This window comes from Misgurnus anguillicaudatus, chromosome 21 (assembly GCF_027580225.2).
Source record: "Misgurnus anguillicaudatus chromosome 21, ASM2758022v2, whole genome shotgun sequence".
Taxonomy (NCBI): Eukaryota; Metazoa; Chordata; class Actinopteri; order Cypriniformes; family Cobitidae; genus Misgurnus; species Misgurnus anguillicaudatus.
The window spans coordinates 60050016-60066689 of NC_073357.2; the positions used below are offsets into that span (position 1 = coordinate 60050016).

At 35.8% G+C, this 16674-nt stretch overlaps 1 protein-coding gene across 5 annotated transcripts in view; it reads right to left on the reverse strand.

The window, feature by feature from the left end:
* Window positions 1–16096, reverse strand: part of unm_hu7910 (un-named hu7910) — a 40961-nt gene extending 24865 nt beyond the window's left edge. The window contains exons 1-7 of one of the 5 annotated variants that reach the window (XM_055216959.2): window positions 15853–16096; window positions 12049–12097; window positions 9745–9897; window positions 8498–8569; window positions 4304–4396; window positions 3690–3728; window positions 49–3151 (exon numbers count right to left, since the gene is read on the reverse strand). In XM_055216959.2, the coding sequence (XP_055072934.2) occupies window positions 1182–3151; window positions 3690–3728; window positions 4304–4396; window positions 8498–8569; window positions 9745–9897; window positions 12049–12085 (2364 nt within the window). In that variant the 5' untranslated portion in view covers window positions 12086–12097; window positions 15853–16096 and the 3' untranslated portion in view covers window positions 49–1181. Of the gene's footprint in view, window positions 1–48; window positions 3152–3689; window positions 3729–4303; window positions 4397–8497; window positions 8570–9744; window positions 9898–12048; window positions 12208–15852 lie in introns of those variants that run through there. The other 4 variants (XM_055216940.2, XM_055216949.2, XM_055216967.2 and 1 more) reach the window with 4 other exon arrangements.
* Between the last annotated feature and the right edge of the window lie 578 nt (window positions 16097–16674).

Below are 16674 nucleotides of genomic sequence, written 5' to 3' on the forward strand. Positions count from 1 at the left end.
TACAACTTAAGAACGACGTAGAGCTAAGAAGGTTTCGGGGAACGCAGAACTGGACATTTTGTCTCTGTTTATGTCCCTTGTTACAGTCTGTCACAATGCATCTTATCTGACGTAAATGCATCTTATGATTTCAGTTTTATGCATTTTTTGTTCAGAATACAACTAAACCAAAATTTTTGCTGCCTCTCAAACAAAAGTAATACAAACTGTGAGTCATAAAGTCTGTTTTTAAGAAACTACTTATAAACTACTCTGTATGAGATACAAGAGAAAACATTCAAGTCAAATTAAGTTAACTATATTAAGTGTAATAAAATATCAATAACTTTACCTTTAAACTGTAAAAAGTGAAAGTTGCATTTAATTCTTTAAGTGAAAAAATTAAGGTGAAAAAAATAAAAATAATTTTTTTAAAGCTTTTTCACTTAAATTTTCACTTTAAAAAAATATATATTTTTGGGGTTACAAATTGATCCAACTTTCACTTTACAGATAACTTCACTACAAATGACAAACAAAAATTAATACATTAAACCTATTAAAGTAAACCATATACATTTATTTAAAAAAATATACCAGATAATCCAGGCTAGACAATAATGACACCCTGATGGCCAACATTAACGATGCTTGAGCCATTTGACGGAAGTGTCAATTCTCCGATCGTCACTAAATGTTATCATTTGCACGTGTTTTTAGGCCTTGACAATTCTAATATACAAGCAAAGAAGAAGATGCGAAAAAATATGTCAATGTGCTATTCACACGTTGTTTAAAGTTTTGTGTTTTCTTTGCGCATATGGAAAGTCACATCTCAAGGTTTCAGACAGCGCCCAAATACTGAGTTCGCACTTTCTTGCATTTTTAACGAACATATTTACACAAAATGATCTTGTGTCAAGATGAACAGAAATGACTTACTAAACTAATAAAACCTGCAAGCCACACTAATTCATATGATTAATAGCAACATGATTTCAATATTTTTCTACAACAAAGACTTAAATGAATCACTGAATTATTGATTTGAACAGTGAATCGGTTTATATGAACCATCTAAACGTGCAGATATGCAGAAATGAGTGAACTTTTTAATGCCTCTTGAGATTGAGTTTAGCTGAGCAGATCTGAATATCAGTTTCCATTGCTTCACCTGCGTTTATACAATAAATCATTTATCATCAATTTCTGTTTCTCTTGTTTGAGGACTTAAGGAGACCATGAGTGGATATTTTGTTCTTTTTGTTATTCTTTTCATCTTTCTTCTTTTCATCATCTGCATCTTTCTCATTCTCTGATTGGTCAGCCTTTCGTCCTTTAGTTGTCTTCTCCTTTGTTGGTGTCTCTTTGTCTTTTTCTGTCTCAGCTAGTTTAGCTTTTGCACTTTTTACTTTTTCATCTTTGTCTTTTTCTGCTTTCTTTGTAGCAAGTTTCTCTTTTTCTGCTCTCTCTTTCTCTGCCTTTTCCTTCACCAATCTTTCTTTCTCTAATTTCTCCTTTTCTGTCTTTTCTTTGGCCAATCTCTCTTTCTCCAATCTCTCTTTCTCCAATCTCTCTTTCTCCAATCTCTCTTTCTCCAATCTCTCTTTCTCCAATCTCTCTTTCTCTGCTTTTTCTTTGGCCAGTCTCTCTTTTTCTGCTTTTTCTTTGGCCAATCTTTCTTTCTCCGCTTTTTCTTTGGCCAATCTTTCTTTCTCCGCTTTTTCTTTGGCCAATCTTTCTTTCTCCAATCTCTCTTTCTCTGCTTTTTCTTTGGCCAATCTTTCTTTCTCCGCTTTTTCTTTGGCCAATCTTTCTTTCTCCAATCTTTCTTTTTCAGCTTTTTCTTTGGCCAATCTTTCTTTCTCCAATGCTTTTTCTTTGGCCAATCTTTCTTTTTCCAATCTCTCTTTTTCCAATCTTTCCTTCTCCACCTTTTCTTTGGCCAATCTTTCTTTTTCTAATCTCTCTTTTTCCAATCTTTCCTTCTCCGCTTTTTCTTTGGCCAATCTTTCTTTCTCCGCTTTTTCTTTGGCCAATCTTTCTTTCTCCAATCTCTCTTTCTCTGCTTTTTCTTTGGCCAATCTTTCTTTCTCCAATCTCTCTTTTTCCAATCTTTCTTTCTCCGCTTTTTCTTTGGCCAATCTTTCTTTCTCCAATCTCTCTTTTTCCAATCTTTCTTTTTCAGCTTTTTCTTTGGCCAATCTTTCTTTCTCCAATCTCTCTTTTTCCAATCTTTCCTTCTCCGCTTTTTCTTTGGCCAATCTTTCTTTTTCTAATCTCTCTTTTTCCAGTCTTTCCTTCTCCGCTTTTTCTTTGGCCAATCTTTCTTTTTCTAATCTCTCTTTTTCCAATCTTTCCTTCTCCGCTTTTTCTTTGGCCAATCTTTCTTTTTCTAATCTCTCTTTTTCCAGTCTTTCCTTCTCCGCTTTTTCTTTGGCCAATCTTTCTTTTTCTAATCTCTCTTTTTCCAGTCTTTCCTTCTCCGCTTTTTCTTTGGCCAATCTTTCTTTCTCTAATCTCTCTTTTTCCAATCTTTCCTTCTCCGCTTTTTCTTTGGCCAATCTTTCTTTTTCTAATCTCTCTTTTTCCAGTCTTTCCTTCTCCGCTTTTTCTTTGGCCAATCTTTCTTTTTCTAATCTCTCTTTTTCCAGTCTTTCCTTCTCCGCTTTTTCTTTGGCCAATCTTTCTTTTTCTAATCTCTCTTTTTCCAATCTTTCCTTCTCCGCTTTTTCTTTGGCCAATCTTTCTTTTTCTAATCTCTCTTTTTCCAATCTTTCCTTCTCCGCTTTTTCTTTGGCCAATCTTTCTTTTTCTAATCTCTCTTTTTCCAATCTTTCCTTCTCCGCTTTTTCTTTTGCCAATCTTTCTTTCTCAGCTTTTTCTTTCTCCAGTCTCTCTTTCTCCAGTCTCTCTTTCTCTGCCTTTAGCTTGGCTAGTTTCTCTTGTTCTATTCGTTCTTGTTCTTTTCGAAGTTTAGCTTCTGCTTCCTCTTTGGCTTTCTTAGCAGCAAGAGCAGCTTGTCTATCTTCTTCCTCTTTAGCCAAAACATTACGGACCTCAGCAAGGGCTAATTTGGCGATCTTTTTGGCTTCAATCTTCTCGTGAATCAATCGTAACTGCTCCTTCAGAGCTGCTTTTAGCTTTCGCCCAACGTCTCTGGTGGGAAGCTCTGAGAACGAGGGGACAAAATACTGAGTTCACATCTCTAGACACTCATCTTGCTTCTCCCATGCAAACATTTAAACCAAGCTGCTGAGCCGTCTTACGCCCGAGTAATGTTAATAATGGTCATAATTCGTAAGTAGGTTAAAATACACACACCTACAGCATTTATTTTTTATTTAGATGTTTATATTCACACCATAATCTGTGACCTTTCTAAACTATAATAAGAATGTTTTAATTTAGAGAGCCATGAAGAAAGTCAAACGTCTTAGCTAGACATTAAGATCATGACATTCAAAATTATGTCTATTCTGTTCATAGATAAATGTCATAAAAACATTTATCTCAAATGTAGCCACATCTTTATGCATTATCAAACAGACCACAGTTAAATGCATGGTAACATGCACATTATGAAGCAGTTTTAGTGTTGCTAAAGGTAATTACACAACACATCATCTTATCACAGTTGTGGTTTAGGATATTATAATGCATGCACAAAAATTCATTGTGCATCTGTCAACAGAACCCATGCTAGATACCTTTGTCCTTCTCTGGCCCCACTTCTTTTGCTCTCTCATCTGCATTAAATGTGGGACACACAGCAAGTTAAGATTTTTGCCTAAAAGTTTAATCTGTGTTTGCAATCATGCAACACCACATGGCCCAAAACATCAACAATCCAATATCCCAGACTGATCCAAGAAACACTATCACATACAACACCCTACGTAGGCAACGAGCAATAGACCCAACATACCTCACAGGTTTAAAATTAGCATCATCCAAGCACAAATGACATGACATAACAAAATAATCCAAGAGTCTGGATGTTAATGCAACTTAATGCAGTCAAGTACCAGTAATCACAGAATCACAAAATGTTTTCATGACTGTAGTGATTACATTACTTGACCTTTGTTACATGTTGCACCATGCAAAGATCAACATAGTGATGCGTCAGTCAACCACAATACAGTTCACTACACAGCTGATCAAGTTTGCATGTCAAGAGCCAATGCAACTTTACAGACCTCATTTGATAAGCTAACATGCCTGTTTTCAAGACTTCTACAATACGTTGATGCAGTTTTCAACAGCAAAACCGTAGCAAGCAAACACAAAAAGCAGGTAAAAATGACCAAAATGCCATTACGATTGAGCTTGGACTGGGCTGCTCGGACAATGGCTTCTTCTGCTGAAATATCTTTTCCTGAGGGTTTTTTCTTAGTGACCACGGTAGCGTTCTCTGATTTAGAAAGGATGAAGATTATGAGAACCACAGTTGGAATGAAATACTTATGAAAACATGTTGTACCCAATTAACTATTTTAAAGGGATCATTTGACATTGCTAAAAAGAACGTTATTTGTGTATTTGGTGTAATTAAATGTGTTAACGTGGTTTATGGTTAAAAAAACAAACTCCACATATCGTACATTATTGTTGGTTCTCTATGATTGGCCAAATACCTAAATGATACGCTCCTTACCACAAGGTTTCCCACAGCACTTTTCAGTTCGGGCGGCCCGCCTAAGCTGGGAAACCCTACCGCCTTAACTAGGTCATTCAAAAATAATAATTCGCTGCAAAAAAAGCCATCAAGTTCACCTCGGAAAATAGCGTGGACCCTTTTCACACTGCAAGCGGGCACGCGCGCCACACGGCCGAAATGAGATAAAGACATGTTCCGGACCGTCACTGTCTGGAGGATAACTAGCCAGTTGATAAAACTTCTCGGAGAATAGCGTGGATGCGCTTCACACTGCGAGCGTGCACGCGCGCCACATAGCCGAAATGAGATAAAGACGTGGTCCATCATGTCTGGAGGATAGCCAGTTGATAAAACGCGTGTCCGTGAGAACTGTAAGTGGACTTATGTTTTGGGGTTAGTTAAGCCTGTTATTGTATTAGTCAATAGTTCTTGCAAATTTAAAGTAAGTTAGCTGGTGATTTTGCTGTTTGAACAACCTGCTAGCTAGGTTTCACGTGCCTGTTGATTCAATATAATTGTTGAGCGCTCTTGCTCACTTTATTTATGTGCATTATTTACCACACATGGTTCTACATAGCACTATATGGTTCTACACAGGTGCTTCACCGGTGCTATATGACACTAAAAATGGTTCTTCTATGATTACGAGCAAAGAACCACTTTTGGTGCTATATAGCACCGTTTGTTTTTAGAGTGAGGGATGCTTCTTTCTTTTTTCATACATTTGGGTGGCGTTATGCAAATCCTTTCACACAGTGACTTAGATATGTGGGGGCGTGTTTGAATGAGGCGTCTTAGGAAGGTGTCGATGAGCCTTCACTGTTAGAAAAAATATATTTTTAGGTTTAAAACTTTATCTTTGCGTCTTTACCAATCTTTTATATGTACAAACAGCTTTCACATCATATGACCACTTTAAAAATGCATTGTTGGGAGACACCTGTACCACAATTTTGCTATTGTAAATCTATAAAAAACATATATTTTTTTATAAAAATACATTGTTGCTTATGATCTCTATTATCCACATCGCTTTTATAACTCCATATTAATTCAGAGTTTATATGCAATATACGTGTGTGTTTCCCAAAGGTCTAACATCAAAATCGCAATGTTGATTTACACTGAAATATATTATAAATATCCATAAAATCCAAAAACCACATGCATATACACTAGGGATGGGCATTCGATTAAGTTTTCTTTGTCGATCGTCGGGAGAATTAACGATCGACTATCGATTAATCATTAATATTTTTATAATAAAATGTGTTATTTAACTTTTATACTTAAAAAATGCAATGAATACAAATATACAGCGTGTTTTTCCTCGATGAGACCTTTATTACAAGATCAACTTGTGGCAGACAGTTAAACTATGTTTCAAACATATATGTGATTGTGCGTGCATGTGCGGTGCTCTAAAGCAGCGGAACCTGCAGCTGCGAGCCAGCGTTCTTAAACAGAGACCTCATTAGTTCCAAAATAAAAAAAACAGATTCATGTTTAACATTAAATTAAACAAAAAACATAATACTTAGATCTGAAAGGTTTTGTCAAAATGTAACTCAAAATTATTCAAGCCAGAAGAAAGTGCAAGATATTAGCCTTCCTAACATTAGGCTATAACAAATTAAGCATTAAAGCCTCGTGAAAAATAACTAACTTTAGTAATTCGCATAAAACTTCTGCACCAGTCTACTGATTTTTTTTGAGAAATAAAAGCATGTTTTGGGGTGAGACGCGACCGCAACCCATGGTGACCGTCAGTCCAGCCGCCGCCGAAAACAGCCGCTCCGAGGAGACAGCCGCTCCGAGGAGACTGACCGGGATGCACAGGTACCTCAGCGCTAACTTGGCTTATTCCGCATACAGAGTATGTGTGAAACAGCGTGCGTTTTGTGAGCCCCTTTCACCATTGTTTAATTATACTAACATAGTCTTTTAGTTTTTATTTGTTGTAAAACAACAGTAGACACAAATTTACTATGGTCTCCAACTCCACAATACCATAACCATGGTATTTGTAGTAAAATTGCGGAAATACAAATCGTTTTTAATCTGCAAAAAAAAAAAAACATTTTCACAATGATAAAATCATGGCTAATTTTCCTATGGTAGTAATTACAAAATTATATATGTTTGAAAGACGGAGATGCGCACCTGTCAATCTATTACATAACAGAGCGAGGCCATAGACAAACGTGCTCATAAACGGGAGTAATATGGAATAATGTGTGCATCTTTGAATAACTGTAAGTATACATTTGTTTAAAATATATTTTGTCATATAAAGTTTTGAGACATGGCCTAATAATGCTTTTTTCACTTTTATTGCTCATTTAGACTTATTGTGCGGGTAACAGCGTTTTTGACGCATTTACCTCAGAGATTATTTTAGCAATTTTGCTTTTTTCCGGTAATAATAATACAATTTATATTTCAATCCTGTTTCATTGTCTGTTTATTCATTTCATTATGCTGTTATGTTAATGTGAGGATATTTATTTGCCATATGAGACGTGCCGTTATATGAATACTTTTGTATAATATTCAAATATATGCGGAATAATGTGTGCATCTTTGAATAACTGTAGGAATACAGTTGCTTATTTTTGTCATAATGTTTTGAGAAATAATAATATTGTGAGGATTTATTTCCATATGAGACGCTTTTTGTCGTTGAATACTCTCGTTTATTATTTGGAAATCATATACATACATAGTAGGAAATATATAATGTGGAAGGGTAGACTTGCAAAGTTACTCTGCTTATTTTTATTTATGATATATGTGGAGACAAATAAAGCATTGCAAAACTGCAACGGGTGCTTGACGGATTCGCCGCACACATACGCAAACGCACTGCATACGCAAACGCACTGCATACGGAGTATTTGTGAAACAGGAGTTAGATAAAAAAAATGCATTCAATTAATTGATAACAAATTAACATTATCGACGAAATTCTTAACAATCAATTATCGATCGTCGATTAATTATGCCCATCCCTAATATACACTGTAAAAAATTAGCTGTAATTATGCAGCTGGTTGCCAGTAACTTACTGTAGAAGATAAAGACTGAAAATGTTTCATGTTCATTTAATTTTGAACAAAGTGTTGCCAGTAAACAACATAAATGTAAAATCTACAGTTAGTTGCCAGTAATACCCAGTTTTACCCAGTGTATAAACATAAATACAAACACTTAAATGAAATAGACACATAAGATGTTATTGTTACATTTATTATGCAATTATCTGCCAGGGAAATGTCAGAATGGGCCTAATACACCCATTTGAACTTTTATCATTCACTACCACAATTTATACTCAAACATACAAGTGTAGTCAGACCATTTTGAGATATGCAAACTATCTGCTTACTGTGTAGACAGCCGAGAGGAAACTTGTGGTTAAAAGAACCACAACTTCTCCTCTAATTCAGACACAATACAAAGTAAAAGTGGATCTATATGTTAATTTCTCTGCAAACCACTGTCTATGTGTGTGATGAATAATGAGGATGATATAAAAAGAAAAGAAAAACAAACAAACACTGTGAAAACTGTTTCATGCTGGATTCATCTGTCATAATCCAGATTGCAGACTTTGCAGAAGATGGAGTCGGTCAAATGCCTCCTAAGTGCTATAAAACGCTCATAAATAGCTACAGGAAATGTTTGCTAGCGGTTATTGCTGATAATGAAGCGGTCACCGCTTCACTTCACTCATACATGTTTTAAGTCTTTGGGTCATAAACAAACAGAAGTCTTTTGCACTTCAAGTATCTGTCACATCAGTCAAGTCATGCATGCATGGAAACCAAACGCATACAACTTAAGCCCACTTACCCAACAAAACTTTAGCATCTGCGATGTCAAAGTCTCCATCACCATCAGCATCATATAGTCCTCCTAAACTGCCTTTAGTTGAGAAAGGAGAAGAAATACTTGTGATTCACAGCACAATGCAATACCATGTGACATCTCAAGATAAGATCAGTAGCTGGGTGATTCTCACGAAATCATTAAAACACCACGGCACTAATGATTTTAGCTTTAAAATGTGTAATATAGTAACATTAAAAAGCATCAGAATTAACACAATACTGTGTTCTACCTTGCACAATGTGTGATTTCAACATAAGAATTTATAATTGGAAATTTTATCTCATTTTCTGCTGAAGTTCTCATTACCGCAATGTGTCCGGCTGTGTTTGAACATGCGTTATGTTGTAATTTAATCAAATTAACACAAAAATATTAAGAAAAAAAAATAAATGGATGTTTTGCTAGACTACTTTAGATGACAGAAAAAATATTTACTGAATATTCATGTATAATAATAATGAAGAAAAATTAGGAAAATGATGTGTCCATGCCTGATGTTCTCATCCTCCGCAACACTTTTTGAGAACAGTTTAAGCACACATACAGAATTTTAATAAAGTTTGATTTTGAGTGACCAAGCACATGGACCAGTTACTTCAAGATGGCTACCAGGTAAGATCATTTTTTACAGTTAATTTGAAATATTGTCTTGTCAGAATGCTTACACGACATTTTGATTATCATTACCGCAACAGATGCTTATTAAATGTTAATTTAATTAATAGAAGCATAATACTTTGATTTTAAATGCATGTGCAGAATCTCCAAATTATGTTCTTTCAGGTTTGTCATGTCATTTTGAAAATATGTCAGTGTTGATGTTTTCTGACTGTTGCGGTAATGAGATTTTTTAGGACTACGTTTTTAAATTAATGTTCCCATTTACACCAGACTTTGTTTTTCAATGTCTGGTGGGAAAAAAAAGTAAATTTAAGCAATTTTTACATTTTCGTGCTTGACATTTTTAAAACCAAGTTTTCGTGAGAATCACCCAGCTATCAAGCATTATGACTCAATGTTGATCATTTAAAACCTTTTCAAACCAATAGCAAATTTTCATCAGAAGATATTAAGTGGATCTGTATTGCTAATGGGGTCAGGTCTTGTGCTGCTCCTGGTTTGTATGAGCCTCCCGTCTTGAATTAATTTAAAAAATATAAATGCTTTTATAAAACATAACTAAGGGCGCTTTATCAACCGTTACTTACCAACCACATCTTTGTAGTCAACCAGCTCAAACCAGACGACTCCCACAGATAACCAGGCACCCAGCATAGCCAACACAAACAGCCAGCTGAAGATCGAGTGGCGTTCTGCAGTCTTATTATCGCTCTTTACAGCTGTATTTACGGGTGGAGGATCTAAGGACGCATATATAAACAGATATGAGCATATATGAGAGATTTTAACTGTGTAGATCATATCAGGCAATTTCTGGGATAACTGCAATAGCTACATTAACCACTATATCGGATACATCCCAAGTTCCCAACATTAGTAACCACAAACTGTATTGGTTAAGAGTCCATGAAAAATAAAGATTTCAAAGACACATATTTCAAATTTAACATTTGTTTTAATTGCATTTAAGTAAGGCTGCAACTAACAATTATTTTCATAATCGATTAATCGGGCGATTGTTTTTCCGATTAATCGACTATTCAGATAAAAACAGAAATATTGACTCAATTAGATTTTTACATATTTAAATGTCAAAATATAAATAAACCAATCGAATTGAGTCTTGCCACAGATTAATACTCATTTTAATCTTCAACTTTAGACCTTGATAAGAATTAACATTATTCATTATTAAGAAAATATACAAGCCATTATGATATGAAAGTGATATACACACGTTGTTACAGTAATAAAAACCTGGATTTCCCCCTTACTTTAAAAAAAAAAAATGCTTAGTTTGTGGTTCATACTATTTTTATGAAAACCCAACAACAATTAAACAAATACAAACTCACTTATATTAAAGGAAAAAAATTAAACGTTTTTTAACCAGCGTTCGTTTGCGCTTTTGCTTCCATCATTGTCCTGTCAGGGTTGCCAGATCCGTGTAACAAAACCAGCCCAATGGCCATTCATAATTAGTCCAAAAGCATCCCAATTAGGGATGCATATCAATTAATCGCGATTAATCTATAGAAGAATAAAGGTTTTTGTTTACATCATATATGTGTGTGAACTGTGTATAATAATTATGTATATATAAATATGCACACATGCATGTATAATTTTAAGAAAAAAATATATTTATATACTAAGTATTTATATTTATATATAATATAAATTATACATAAATATACAAATGTATATACATATGTAAACATTGCTTAAATATATACATGCATGTGTGTGCATTTGACTATACAGAGTTATTGTACACAGTACACACACACATATATGATGTGGACAGGAACTTTTGTTCTGCTGTGGATTGGTCGCGATTAATTGATATGCATCCCTAATCCCAATGACTATTCACTGCCCAAATACCGACAACTAATGAACCAAATCCTTCCATCTCTAACCCGCAGAAAACCATCAACCCGCCATAACAGATCGTGAGCTCACAAGTGGTGGCATTTTGCATGGCCAACATGCTCAGATGCCCAGGGCGGCATTTTGCAGGGGGTGGCACGGGGCACAGAATGAGCGACCATGTTTTTAATCCTTATTTCTTATTTCAATTGCATTGCAAGCTGACTTAAGGTGTGCCACAATTTTTTTGCTTGCGCTCCTAAAATTCTCAGTCAGAGGCTTCAGTCCTCTTAGTAAAAAAAGTTTGTATGGAGCCCTGAATATATCGTTTTTTTATCACTAGTTTTGGCAGTGGTAATATTAGATGATCTGGCTTTGTCCCTTTCTGATTCACAGTAAGTAACAGTAAGACTTTGAAATGAGGTCAACATCTCAATGCAAAAAAGTCCACAGGGAATGTGTTGCACACACAGAGGTAAATAACAAAGGGTTAAAAAATAACTCCAGCGTCATGTAACAGACTGTATTACACTTGCCTGACAAGGTCACCCATATGTAAAACACACACATAGACAATCATGCACGTTCTCCTGGATGGCTTGACTTATTTTAAAAGGGGAGTGGCTACATGACTGTGGGCGTGGTCTTGTAGGATTAACAGTCTCTCTCAATGATTAGTTCAGACAATTATCACTATGATAACTATATTAATTAGTAAATTAATGAATTATATAAATATCTAATAAGAGAAAACCATAACAGCATGTATGAACTACTAATAGCATGCCAGTGTATTAGTTACACACACACGCTTCTGCTATTAAAAGATATTTTATTCTTTGTGAATATCTCCACACAACTACATATGAAAAATGCAAACACACATATACGTAGATACAGTTTATACTTTAAGCACATTGACAACCACTTATGAAACGTTACACTATATCTGACAACTCTAATGTAAATCTGAAGCCACACCATCCAATTACACACCATGTCGAACCACATCAGTCTACCTGTCATTTTGGCTCCGTCCACCTCAGTTTCTCCCATTCTTGGAGCTTTCTAGTTTTTAAAAAGAAAACAGCAAAAGAAAGTGAATCTTATTTCTGCGCTCATGAAACACCTCTGCCTGGCTCAGCTGCAATCCGCTATATGCAGAGCCTGCTGGGTATTTTTAGTGCGGCTGTACACACACCCTCTTTCAACCTCATATGGAGACAACAGTTATAGCTAAACACACACACACACATGCACGATGACACAATCAACACTTTGCTAAGCCACGCCTCCCGTTAGTTACCGTTGCTAAGCCTGACAAGCTTTTATGCTGCGTACACACCAAATGCGAAACATTGCGTTCCTCGCTCTAGATTACTCGTAGGATGTAACTTCAGGTCATGCAAATTTTTTGCTCAAGTTGAATATTTTCAACTTGCAACTTGCAATCGCGCCGCCCAATTTGCGTCATTTGCATCAGCCCGTGCAAGTTTGCGTCTATTTGTGTCTTTGCATTGACTTTGTATGTAATCTACACACTCAAATCATAGAAATCGTGTTTGGTGTGTACGTCCCATTAATTGTACCACTGTCAACATTACCAGATTCAGATGACCAGAATCACCTAAGGAATTAACATATTTTTCGGACTATAAGACGCGTTTTTTTTCATAACTTGGCTGGTGCTGCGTCTTATAGTCAGGTGCGCCTTGTAAGTCATGTAATCTACACACTCAAATCATAGAAATCGTGTTTGGTGTGTACGTCCCATTAATTGTACCACTGTAAACATTACCAGATTCCGATTACCAGAATCACCTAAGGAATTAACATATTTTTCGGACTATAAGACGCGTTTTTTTTTCATAACTTGGCTGGTGCTGCGTCTTATAGTCAGGTGCGCCTTGTAAGTCAGTATGAATTATTTTTGACATTTATGGCAACCCAGTCTCACCCCAGTCTCACCCCATGGCGTCAATATTTGACGACACTTGACCATGCGTCAATATGTTGACGCGGAGGGTATACCTTTCGCGTCATTTTTTGACGAACTGGGGACTTCAATACTATTAAGTCCGTTGCATTCTCTTTCCTATTTTCTTACTATTTTCGCGTCGGTTTAGGGTTAGATTTACATAATGACATCCCTACCCAAACCTAACTCTAACCCCAACGCCAGGTGACAACTGTTTAATTTCGCGTACCTAATAGTATTGAAGTCCCCAGTTCGTCAAAAAATGATGCGAAAGGTATACCCTCCGCGTCAACATATTGACGCATGGTCAAGTGTCGTCAAATATTGACGCCATGGGGTGAGACTGTGTTGTTTATGAGGCAAGAGACAACATTACTGTCTACAGCTGTGAGAGTCCACTATATGCTGCTTCTGTGTTTATGTAATTCAATAGATTCAGTGATGTGGAATGACGAGTCTGCGAACTTCACGCTAGTTGGCTTGTTTAGTTAATTTAGACTATTTAACCTTCCAGGTAAGTTCTGTATGCTATGGTTTATCATTTAAATAACTGATAATATTACTTTAACGTACAGACATCTATTCAGCCTGCTGTTCTGTCTGCTATTGTTTAGTTGAATGACTTGCCTTTCCAGATTAAATGTCTGTTCTTCGGCTTGGATTTTGTGAAATAATTTTCTAAATAAACGCGAAGTATCCCCCAGTGCGACTTATATTATTTCGTCTTATTGACACATTTTTTAATGATGCAGCTTATACTCCGGTGCGGCTTATAGTCCGGAAAATACGGTACTCAATAACATCTGTATTAACCATGCATTTATGTGTCTATTTTGTACAGCTGCAAAATATCAATGGTGGGCACGAGCCTGTGTGAGAAAAGGGATGTGTGGTGCGAGAGCGTGAAAATTGGGTCAATTGTGTGAGACTTGGTAGCCCCAGAGGTGGAAAGAGTAATAAAATATTCTACTCAAGTAAAAGTACAGTTACTTAAATGATATTTTACTTAAGTACAAGTAAAGTTACTAGTCTAAAAATCTTCTTAAGTAAAAAGTAGGTAATTTTAACTTAACTTTGCAATGATATTAGTTACGCATCGCCCAAAATAGTCCCCTTGATAACTTTCAATAGTAGAGGACTATTTTCGGGGACTGCGTAATATCATTGCGCCTCCTGCAGCCATGTTACAGCAGCAAAGTCCTTGATTATTACGCCAGAATGAGAGTATAGTTCCTAGATATATCGGCCTAGAAAATCACAATTTTCCGTCTGTCTTAGTACAAGATGTAACTATAGAAGAGTCGTGTTTTAAATAGGAAAAATATTGAAACTCTTTGCTTATTTTTGAGTGCTAAATGGTCTAATCCAGGGGTCTCCAACCTTTTTTGTGAGCAAGGGCTACCACAATGAATAAAACAATCTGGAGGGCTACATTTTGATATAGTCTACTCAAAACTTTTTTGTTTTACTTGATGATTTTATTTTATTTTATTGTTAATGTGTTTTAGTATTGTTTAAAATGTTAACATACATAAACCAAGCCAAGCTAATATAAAAAATATGTAATAAATAAATATTACAATTGAGACTATTAATTGAATGTGCTTTGGCGATCAACACGTTGGAGACCCCTGGTCTAATCAAATTTAATGAATTATGCTAAGCTTTGCTAAAAGTGGTACCGCCAGACCCGGAGATCGGCTGAATGGTTTCCAAAGCAGTAAAAATCAAATGATTAACTCTAGGGGAGCTGGAAAATGAGCATAAGCGATAGCGATAAGAGTCTGGTCCAAACTTTACTTACGCTTTCTGTTTGTTTAATGGTCTGACTAGTTGCTGAAACTGAACTCTTAAACAAATACCTTGTCAAAAATAACAAAACTACTTTAAAATGACTTTGTTGTTATTTATTCTTCGCAGAGTTTACCGGAAGTTACGTGATGACCACGAAAGCCACTTGTTTATGTTGTTACTGCTGAAACCATCTATACAGAATATAAGCTTAGCTTGTTGTGGATATTCCTAATTATAAGCCTTCTGTGAAATTCTGACTACATGAAAAATACATAAAACTTCAAAAACACATGTCTTAATTAAAGTCAAATATTCAAATATTATATTAGTAAAAAATGCCCATCCCTTTATTAATCATTATGGATTAATTTGAAGATTTTTGATTTTTAATTATATTGATTTTACATTGTTTAATATTAGCCTACTGGTGCTTCTTCAACAATGTTGTTAGCCAATAAGTTCTGATTGGTCAGTAAGGTTTTAAAGGCGAGACTTATTAAATTGGTCAACTAAACACATTTTAACATGCTGACAGTAAAACATACTATGCATCACTCTTACACAAATTATCTTGCCAAATTACTGCTTGTAAAGGCACTGTGGTGCGTTACCATGGTACAGTGATGGTACTGGTATCCAAAAAGTACTATGGTGATGATATCTATATATGGTAATATCATATGCTTGATTTATACCACGGCATTTGTATGTGACTTAAGAAATACCATGGTAAATGTCCCAAAAACATGGTATTATTACTGTAACATATCCTAAAATAAGGTATCATACAGGATCACTGTTTTTAATTAATCACACTATAAATTTAAAACATCCTTGCCATGTCTTATCGCTGCAGTTATAACAAAAACAAGTTGAAAGGTTTGTCATATATACAGCAAATAACTCTGCAACTACTGTACAGTTCGTGCATATCTCGCGCGTGCATGTAACAGTTTAAATGATGATACAGAAGTAACGTTACACGAGTAAAGATAAGTAGAGAAATAACTTAACTTACATTACAAATTATGAACAAATGTGTAATTTTTACCTTTTCTGCCGTGGGTGCGAGGGTTTTTCCTCTGGCCCATGATAATAACGACGAAATAAATCCCTTTAACTTCAACTCCTTCTTCACGCGCGCCGATCTACAAATCTCACAGAAATCACACTCACACAGCTGAGGTAAAGCGGAACCACTGCACTTCTGGTGGACGCCGAGTCAGTCCAATAGGAATGCGTCCTGAGGATGCGTTAAGCATGAGACAACCAATCAGTGCTCATTCCTTCTAGTCCCGCCCATCTACCGCAACGCTGATGGTCGTTTCTCAATCCGACGGCTGCAGCCTGCGGAGTTCGCTCTTTCAGGCTGCATACGTCATTAAACCTGGTTTATTTGAGTTTACTGAGCATTTCATTTGCCAGTCATATGCATGCTGCAACAATTTACGATTAACTAAGAATAAAAGTCAACTTTTTAATTGTTTATATTCTGAAATAAGACAGCCTTGATGACGTATGCAGCCTTGAAATGAGAACTCCGGAGGCTGCAGCCTTCGGATTGAGAAACGGCCGATATAAAACGTGGCAAGAATCACGCAGACGTGTCCTCGCGAGAACTCTGCATTTAAAAACATTAAATCCCACGCTTTAGTATGTAGAGGATATTAGCAAGGTTGTAACAATACAGATACATTAAACTTACTTACAGTATGCACGCTGTGTCAGAGTCAACTATTCAATAATAGTTATTTAATCAAATGCATAAGTTAGTACCGTAGTTCCCACATGATCATAAAATGCAGTAGTAGGCTATACGTCAGTATTTACTATAGTAAACTGTAGTACATTATAAAAATATACAGCAATAAAG